At 51.5% G+C, this 10,376-nt stretch overlaps 1 protein-coding gene across 1 annotated transcript; it reads left to right on the forward strand.

Annotated features, from left to right (window-relative positions):
* The first annotated feature begins 1,293 nt into the window (after positions 1–1,293).
* LOC144943868 (uncharacterized) lies at positions 1,294–10,376 on the forward strand. Its single transcript, XM_078871704.1, has 10 exons — positions 1,294–1,316; positions 1,904–2,101; positions 2,689–2,793; positions 3,697–3,860; positions 4,838–4,993; positions 6,402–6,647; positions 6,870–7,041; positions 7,437–8,019; positions 8,231–8,387; positions 10,174–10,376. Exons 1-10 carry the CDS (start codon positions 1,294–1,296, stop codon positions 10,314–10,316), a joined length of 1,947 nt encoding a protein of 648 aa, XP_078727830.1. The 3' UTR covers positions 10,317–10,376.

The following is a 10,376-nucleotide window of genomic DNA, read 5'->3' on the forward strand; positions in this document are numbered from 1 at the left end:
TGCACTGTTTTTGAGTTGTACGCCTTCTGGTGTCATCTGGCCTTACACCAATGGGGACTAGGCTCTAAAGAAAGCCGTCTCGGGTGTGGGCCAATCAACTTCAAGGACAGTGCATATTATTATCCTTATCAGAGTTGCTTCTTTTTGTTTGCTTTATTGACTACTTGTGTTGTGGTCATTGCAAACATGATGCCTTGAATAAAGGTGTCAGTTTTGTACCAGTTAACAGGGTAAAAACCTACCATTATATTTTGCCACTGGTAAAAGAGATCTCATAGTGTAAATGTTTACCCCGAACTCTCAATACTCTGATATTGCACTGTTTTTGAGTTGTACGCCTTCTGGTGTCATCTGGCCTTACACCAATGGGGACTAGGCTCTAAAGAAAGCCGTCTCGGGTGTGGGCCAATCAACTTCAAGGACAGTGCATATTATTATCCTTATCAGAGTTGCTTCTTTTTGTTTGCTTTATTGACTACTTGTGTTGTGGTCATTGCAAACATGATGCCTTGAATAAAGGTGTCAGTTTTGTACCAGTTAACAGGGTAAAAACCTACCATTATATTTTGCCACTGGTAAAAGAGATCTCATAGTGTAAATGATTTAATTATTATTTCCGCAATGTTATTATGAAATATAATATGTTTATGACATGCGGTCTCAGAAGGATGATAATGATGATGAACAAAAGAAATTAAACAAAAACTGGCAAAAAAATGACACAATTCAAACTGGCAAAATAAGTGGGTTTCGAATGGAATTCCGTCGTCGCGAGAATCCCGTTCAAGGTTCCGCCTCGAACTCAAACAAAAGCGACGCTCCGTGGCTTAGCGTCGACATCCCGTGGGCTCCCCCCCCCCAGCAACAGGAGGACCCCGAGCGGGAGCACCATGACGGGCACGCGCTCCGAGGGCCGCCGGCGTTGCGCCGCCGACCCCACGAGCTCCTCCGCCTCCTGCGGGCTCAGCGCGGACGCCGCCCTGCGCAACGCCAACCGCGCAACCCGTGGCCCCTTTGTGTGGCAGAGGGCGCGCGAGCCCTCCTCGCGCGCGCCCTCCCTGCGCGCGCCCTCCCTGCGCGAGCCCTCCCCGCGCGCGCCCTCCCCGCGCGTGCACAGCGACGCGGCGGAGTCACCGACGCCACCGCGGGGCAGGTAAGGGACCCGCGGACGGATGTTTCTGTCGCGACCGGCGGTATTTTTGTTCTTCGCGCAGCCTGCATCGTCGTACAGACACCCGACTCGACAAAAAAATAGAGAACGGATGAAGGGGAGAGGTAACGACTTAGCCTGCCATGGTGGCACGGAGGGCAATGTGGTACGAGCAGGTGGTTGTAATACTCGGGCGGCGGTGACTCCAGTCGCATGCCAACATTTACAATAGTAAATGTTGTGGCTTGGCTCTCCAACACACCGGTGTGCTGTGCTAGTGACGAATTGGCACGTTCTGTTTACGTGACAACCCTTACTAGTTGGCTGTGTCGGGTGGTGGCGGGTTTTAACGACACATTTATATATTTACGCGATCTAACCCAAAAAACCTGTATTATGGATGATTTTGGTCGCGAAAGCCTCCTCCCACGTGTTAAACTGAGAGGCGTTCAGCTGAAACCGGGGGGTGGGCAACCAAAATAACACGATGAGCCACTTTTTTTTCAAATTCGGAACAAACAAACAACTCAATATTTCAAGATCCGCCAATGCAACGTGAACAACGTCACCAAGCACTGCTGACAGAGCCGCAGGTGGCCGACCCCTGGCTTGAACGTGGAGCATCTCGAGATCGCATTTGCATGTCCGTCGCGCGCACAACAATTGTAAAGTTGCACGGGAAATTAATCGTAGCTCTCAGCTTCGATCAAAACGAGGTCGGCTCTCCGTGAACTTCCGACTCGTGCTCCACAGCGCCGCGGTGGAGAGGACTGCGAGCAGGCGTCCGGGTGCGCTGCTGCTCCGCAATGATGAAGACAGAAGCCACCGCGCCCTCCCGCCAGAGGTCGCGATCCCGCGCCAAACGAACCACGCGTCCGTGCCACGCGGAGCTCTACTGCCCCCTGGTGGCCACGGCGAAGCAGTGCAGGCAGCCGCGCCTCCTCGGACGAGGTATGTGGCTCTATCACTCGTATTACATTTTCTTCTTGGTTCTTACGGTAAAGTCACGTAGAAGGGAAATAATAAAATAATAAAAATAAAACATAATAAAATAATTCTCACGACGTTTCGGCTACAACGCAAGCAGCCGTCCTCAGGTGAAGAATGAAACACCACCAAGCTTGGAGCGTATATTTAAGAACCAAGAAGATGAATCCCTGCAGTCACGAAAGATTTAAATCGTATTACATTGTCATTCATCACGCGCGTGCTTTCTTTAATGGAATGTTTCGTCAAAGCGCTTTCTGTGGCCATGAAGCCAAGGCCGAGTGGTAAACTTGACGCAGGCAGGATTAGTTGTGGGTCACGTTACACATTTCTGGGAGGCTCAACTCGGACACACGCCGAGGGGGCCTCTTGTGAAGTTTTATTGGTGCCCTGAACCTGCGTTCTCAAATCTAATCATGCATCGCTCCACGCTCATCTGTGCACTATTCCGTTTGAGTTTATTTGTTTGTATGCGTCTCCGTCACAATGTGGGTTGCTGTTCTCTGCTGCGGTGGTGGGGGGGGGTCTCTTTGTCCCGAATGTGGTTTCAGTTCTAAGGCGATTCAAGGATGTTCGCACAAGCCTCCCCCAGAAGACTCGTGTGAAGACGCCTCACTCGGCCTCTCCCTGCACAAGCAAGTGAAGCTGCAGCAGCAGTGAGTTGTGTAGCCCCAGCGAGCGTGCTCGCCACGGGACCCCGTTTGGACATCTTACGCGTCTACGACGGGGATACGTTTTTGAATGTCATATTTTCAGAGATCGGAGATTTTTAGCCCCAAATGGGATTGCATTTCTAAGCTCCATATTTTAGGATTTTGACGTATCGAATGCGTTGATATATTAATAATGGAATTGCACATTGTTACGAAATGTTCCATCGGTAATTTGTTTGAACGCAATCGGTTTCTATGTTCGCATCGTCACTCAAAGTGCGCCGCCAGAACTGCGTCACGTGACGGACCCTTTTTTCGGCCAGAAAGGCACGGCAGTGATGTGACGTCACGTCCAATGGTCACGTCCCGTGATGTCACACATTTCGGATGAATCCGATTTTCCAAAATTACATCCAAAAATGTCATATCGAGGCCCGAATATTGCATTTTTTTGTTCAGATTAATCCGAAAATGTCGAACACGTGGCCTCGTTTTATTCACCCCTTCTCGCGACGCGCGTTAAATCCACGTAGCCATTTGCCGTGTCCTGGATTTCCCTCGCTAGCTATAAATTCGAACTGAAGCACCAGAGGCGACTTAAATTCATAGCTCGCCACGGAACGGTGCTTGGATAGCAACGCAATGGATCGCAGAGCTGGGATCGACAAAATAATTGTCTGGACCAGGGGTCAGCAGTCTGCAGCTCCGGAGTGGCGCGCGGCTCTGAAAGGAGCTGCTTCGTGTCGTTGTCCGTTCGGGGCCACCACCGTCTCGTGTTCACCGCCACAGTGCATTGTGGGCTCTTGAAATGTCGAGTCTCTTGTTATTTTGGTTGTCGACCCCGCTGGGTCTGGGACTCTGTGCGAGGCATCACCTCCTGCGCCGCGTGTGCCATGTGACCACCAGGTGGAGCCCCGTGTCCATGGCCATCAATGACGACAATGCCTTCGAGCTGACGCTCTTGAGGGAGGCTGGGGTGAACCTGCTCCGCGTTCCCGGACAGCTCCTGCCGGCCATTCACGAGGCAGCTATGCTGGGCAAGACTCGTTGCCTGCGAATGCTGACTCAAGGTCAGCACAGAGCACACGCAAAAAATGCCCAATTACGCTCTTTCGTCTTTCCCCAATTTGACATTCTTTCTTTTTTGGCCAACAACACTTCGACTCGTAATTGAGATGTTTGCGCCATTCTCACGGCAACGGAGGCCGTCGTGAACGAACGTGTTGTGTTTCGCACACGCGCGCCGTCTGGCAGCTTGGGGGTAATGTCGCAATTCATGACGAATCCGTGACCCGCGGGACGAACCTGCACGGCTCGAACCATGAACGTCTCTCTGCAGCAGCAGCAGCAGGCGGACCACGTGCTGCCGACGAGTGCCCCGATGGTGGGGAGTTGCTGACTCCAAATGAAAAGAATGGGTTTCTCTGTGACCTAAATGAGGGTGGTTCAATGGGTAAAGAGACTTCGTAATAATTTTGTGATCAACGTCAAATATGTAATCGTGAAAGACATGTAGCCTGGTACTCGTCTGCATATTTTTTTCTTACAGATCGTGGACTAAATTGCAAACATAGTGCGCTCTGTCTGATATGGCAGTGCCCTGGCACAACTGCACATTACAAGTGCAGCGAGCTGGTATGAATATTTGTGCAGCAGTATCTCATTAGTAGCTATAACGTGAGCACATTATAGCATGATCATCATCAAAAGCAGAATCACAATAATAATCATAACAGCAGCAGAATGTCTTTTGGCTACCCATTATGCCACATCACACATTGCGTGCCGTTGAAAAGGGTGCGGATTGAATTGACGTGAAACGACGTGGCATATTCGCCAACACTTGTACGTGTTGGCATTTAAACTGGAAGAGAACATGTCTCTACAATGGAACAACCAGTAAGTGGGGCAAGACAACTCACGCCGCATGCTGTTAAGTCTTTCGACTGAAAGCTTTAAATCGGAAGTTAGTAATAGCTGGCGGACGAAACTGTGCTTACACGTCCGTTCGATCTGCTCGCGATTTCCATTGTCGCCGCTCGCTCAGCTTTCCCAAAAGCCCTCGACGAGAGAACAAAGACCAACGACACCGCCCTGCACCTGGCGACCTGCCAGGGCAAGACGGAGTGTGTGGACATCCTGCTGCAGGCCGGAGCCAACCCCAATGTCCACAATACCTGGATGGAAACGCCTCTGTACAAGGGTGAGAGGCCTGTGTGCCCGCATGCGACCTCACTCAGGAAACTGGAATCACGCAAAGGGAAGAAGCAGCATTAGATCGAATGAGAAGTGTCGTTGAGTGTAACGGACCAAGGAGTGGAGGTGCTACGGTGGCGATGAGATGTTAACTACCTCGCCTGGTATGCAGGAGTCCGTGGGTTCAAACCCAACCCTGATGCCTGCTGCTGTATATTTGGAGTTTGAGTGTCTCTCTCCCCGTGGTCACGTGGATTTTTTCTCCGGGTCCTCCAGTTATTTCTTCCACATTTAGAATCAAAGTGAGTGTATGTGGCTGCAATACATTTCCACGCGCTAAGCCACTTCGTTGCGGTATCATTTGTGATAGCAAAGTCGCCTCTGAAAAACAGATATATCGCTCAGTGGGCCTTACCTGGTAAAATATTTGTTTTTAAAGTCTCACTGCCGGGCGTCATTTTTCCGTGGCAGCCCCCGCCGTCTGAAAAGTGACCATTATCGTCATCATCATTATTATCATCATCGTCGTCGTCATCATCATCATCATTGTCATCATCATCATCATCCTTGTCATCATAATCAACATTGTCATAATCATCATTGTCATCATCATCGTCGTCATCATCATCATCATTGTCATCATCATCATCCTTGTCATCATAATCATCATTGTCATAATCATCATTGTCATCATCATCGTCGTCATCATCATCATCATCGTTGTCATCATAATCATCATTGTCATAATCATCATTGTCATCATCATCATTGTCATCATCATCATCATCGTCGTCATCATCACCCCCACTGCTGTCGCTGCTGCTGCATATTCACAGCAGCAGCAGCGTTCACTTCGCACCTAAACTTTAAGGCCCCACCTCGTTCGCCGCCCTTTCGAGTGCCTCTGAAATATTGCACGCGTTCTACATCGCATTGCTATTGTTACTGTTAAACATGATGTTGTTGGCACTGAAAAGAGGCCTTGGGAGCTGCGTACCTGAATCTACACTGACCTACACAAAGAGGAACGCACGCAGGTCAGGGACATCATTCCGACTGCGATTGAACGGAAAGTGGCAGAGGCAGGACACGTCGCCGGAGAGGGGTGATGGCGCGGTGGTCAAGGCTCATGACGGAGTGGTGGCCCAAGGAGCGAACATTTAATGTGGAGACCCCGCACCTCCGATTAGCACGGTTGGCTACGTACGGTGCGAAAGAAGTCCAAAACACGTGCATACACCACAGCAATCGTGTGTGGAAGAGCCAGGTGAATCCACGCAGCACGACAAATCAGCGAGATGTCCGTCTTCATCTCGGGGGTGGTGTTCATCCAGCAGCGGGCGGGTGTCGGGTTTGACGGCGGGGTTTTGTCCGCGTGCGGTTCCTCTACCCCCCTCCCCGTCGCCGGCGCGCAGCGTGCGAGTACTTGCTGCTGGAGGTGGCCGAGCTGCTGGTGCGACACGGCGCCAACGTGAACACGCGCGACCTGCACAGCCACACGCCCATCTACGAGGCCATCACCCGCCACAGCCTGCCCATCGTGCAGCTGCTGGTGGCGGCGGGCGCCCGCGTGGACGTCCGCGACAACTACGGCGCCACGCCGCTCTTCGTGGCCGCCCAGTGCGGCGTGCTGAGCGTCGTCGCCTACCTCGTCCGGATGGGTCAGTGCTCTCGCGAGCGGCTCGGCGCGGCGCGTGTGTGCTCCGTCCCGAGAGCGCGCGCGGTACGATGCGCGGCGGCAAACCCTTCGGAGGAGAGGGCGTTCCGAAGCCTTCGCCTATTCCGCACGTATACGTTGCTGCACGTCCGTGAAGGAAAAGAGCTCCGTAGCTCGTCGGATTCCTCCCGCAGTCTAAATAAACATCGCGACTTGCGATTCGCAGGCTCCGACGTGGAGAGGGCCACGCAGGATGGGAGCACGCCGCTCTTCGAGGCGTGCAGGAACGGCCACGAGGAGGTGGCCGCCTTCCTCGTGGCGTCCGGGGCCAAAGTGAACCGGCCCAACGACGGCGAACTGCTGCCCCTGCACGCGGCCGCCCAGCAGGGCAGCCTGCGGTGAGCGCTGCCCTCCGTGTTGGCACCGCTGCTGCTGCTGCTCCTGTTGCTGCTGCTGCTCCTGCTAGCGCTCCTGCTGCCGCTCCTGCTGCTGCTGATGTTTCTGCTGTTGCTGCTCCAGGTCACTCTTGCGAATGGGACTCATCCTGGTCTCTCTATTTCTCATCTGGTTAAACAAAATCAACTTGAAGCCACCAACGACACTACCACCAACATTCGACTTTCGCAATTAAACCATCCACCATAAACCGTCCAATCTTACAACCACCAACGACCCCATCAACATCACCACTGCCACCACCATCAACCCCAGGACTCCTTCATTGTCCTTACACAATTACTTCCACCACTGCAACGGCCGCCACCAATTGCGGTCCATGCGCTCTTCCGTGCAGGCTCACGTCGCTGCTGGCCGAGTCGACGAGCCGGATCGCCGTGGCTCGGAGTGGCATTAGCCCACTTCACCTGGCTGCCAAACACAACCACGACGACGTCCTGGGCACGCTGCTCGACCTCGGGTTTGACCCCAACGCACTCCTGTCTCACAGCCGCTCCAAATACTTCGAAGACCGCCGCACCACGGCCCTCTTCTTCGCCGTTTCCAATAACAATCTGAACGCCGCTCGCCGCCTGCTGCGAGCCGGCGCCGACCCGAACCTGGACGTTCTCCAGCCGTTGCTGGTGGCCGTGCGGATGAATTCGCTGCCCCTCGTGGAGGCCCTCCTGGAGCACGGCGCCGACACGGAGAAGCCCGTCGTGACGATCGGGCGCCCCACCGCGTTCCCGTCGGTGCTCATTTATTGCGCCAGCGACGTGCGGATGCTCGGCTTGCTCCTGCGCGAGGGGTGCGACGCGCGCTCATGTTTCGATTGTGCCTTTGGCGTGGACTCGCACCACGTCCAGGTAAAGGCCGAAGAGGAGGGGCTCTGGGAAACACACGAGCATGCGATAACCCCGCTGCCCAATAGAACCATGCAGGTACGGATGTGCAATCAATCCAGTTTATTTGATTTAGAGGTCGGAATGAACTGTTTCCAAATACACTACCAAATAAAATTAATTATTAATCATCGGATACCAATAGGTAAAACTAATATCAGTCAAATATCATTACCATCGTAATGGGAAACTGATATCGGGATGATCAAAATCTGCTGGGTTCTAATTTTCTGTTCTGTGAACATTGCAGTTCTGTGAGCTGTTGACGAGCAAAGCGATGAGCCCACACTGCGAGTCCATTGTGTGCATGCTGCTCGAGCACGTGGCCAATGTGCACCTCTGCTCCTGCATCCTCCAGCTGCTCTGGGAGAACTGCGAGGATGTGGTGACGATCCAGCGGCTGGCAGGTACCCTCCCCCACGGCGCCATCGGTTTCTCACTCTAAAAACAACTACTACTACTGCAACAGTAAACAAGACGACGATTGATTGGTTTATACATTTTGTTGTTGTTGTGCTAGGTGCTGAAAGCGTTTGACGACTTAAGTAAAACCATATTTACGTAAAACTATACAAATATGGTATGGAAGAGCTCCATAATAGAGTTTTTTTGGGGTTAGATCGCGTAAATGTATAAATGTGTCGTTAAAACCCGCCACCACCCGACACAGCCAACTAGTAAGGATTGTCACGGAAACAGAACGTGGCCAATTCGTCACTAGTACAGCACACCGGTTTGTTGGAGAGCCAAGCCACAACATTTACAATCGTAGTACTGCCAGTAATTACAACTAGCTTCATCAGGCGACAGCCAGATTTGTGGAGAAGTCCTCCTGTTTCGTTCCTTATGTAGAGGCGTAGATGTGGTGACCACGCTTCTGCGCTCTTGCGGCACGTGGGGGGGGGAATTACTGAGGCAACGTACATTGTGCGAGCCCTTTGAACTTGTCCTTCCTGTCTATTGTGTGTATTAAAATAGCCCCACCAACGGTAATCCCTATTGAAGTAAGCTGCCCTTTGTAGGCATGCATTTAATAAATGTATTATTTGATGATTCGCTTCCACGCAGCACTAAGGCGGTAGCTATCCGAACGGTTAAAGTTATTTTTATTTCTTTCAATTTCGATAGATTATCTAATTAGTCTTGGCCAGGAGTATCTAGTTTTGCACAGAATTTCAACATTATCAAAATCAATTGAGTGTCCTAGTTGGCACGCGTGTTCTGCTACTGCTGACAGTTGTATTTGGGAGAATTTAATATTTCTCTGATGATCTTTTAGTCTCGTGCTGGTCATTCGTCCTGTTTGCCCAACGTAACATTTACCACGCGTGCAGTTAATCCAGTACACAACTTCTGTTGATAGCTTCGGTAATACATCTTTTGTACCAGATATTAATTTCTGTATTTTATGTACAGTAAGCAAGACTCCACTTATCCGTGGCGACGTTGGGGACTGATATATCAGCGACCCGAATATCCGCAGCGTTATTTGTGAATTTACCCCACTCATTCACAGGGAAGAAATCGTGCGTAGCCCGCGGGCTAATGAGAATAATATTTAGCGTGACTCCTCTTAACCACAAGTAAGGTGCACGTAACAGGAAGCTGTTCCGCAATAAGCGATGGGATGAGCTTTTAGCTGCGGATAATTAGAAATATAGGGCCGCTGATAATATAAGTTCTCGCAGACCCAATGGCTGCCCTGAATAATGGCAGTCATGGGTAATAGGGTGGAGAGGAGTTTTCCTATATTATGGGCCAATATATTACCTTGTAGTCTAAGCCAGCGGTTCTCAAGCCTGTGGTCCGCGGATGCCTGGTGGCCCGCGAAATGTTTGGATGTTGAAGAGGGGTCTAAAATGTTTGGAGCCGCTGGTGTAGGCAGCGGTGTCTAAGAGGGGCCTACAGGGTGATGCTCGAGGCAAGTCGTGTAACAAGCTGGCACTCGATGTTTTTTCGTGTAATCCGACCCCACTGATTCTGAAAGTTGCCGTTGCCAAGCCAAATCTAATGGCCTGAAGCACATAATTCAAGATGGCGGCCAAGATGGTCGCCAAATAAATAAACGGATTGCTTTTGGCTACCAGATGAGCCAGACCAACCATTTCAAAACTTTTTGTGCAGGGTCATTGATGTCAAAACAGCGAATGATATTTTTGTCAACCCCCTTTCCCTTCTACTTATCTTACTCAGAGACCCCCCGTTCGCTGATCCACCTGTGCCGTCTGAAAATCCGCTCTACCCTCGGTCGGAAGCGTCTGCGCTCCATACAGTGCCTCCCGCTGCCCCCTCTGCTGAAGAATTACCTTGGCCACGTCGAGGACAGCAGAGCCTGATCCAACGGCATGCCCATCATCGCATGCGACATAATATATGGCGACCGTGCGCATGTTTGT

Source organism: Lampetra fluviatilis, chromosome 33, assembly GCF_964198595.1.
Source record: "Lampetra fluviatilis chromosome 33, kcLamFluv1.1, whole genome shotgun sequence".
In the NCBI taxonomy this organism is placed as follows: Eukaryota; Metazoa; Chordata; class Hyperoartia; order Petromyzontiformes; family Petromyzontidae; genus Lampetra; species Lampetra fluviatilis.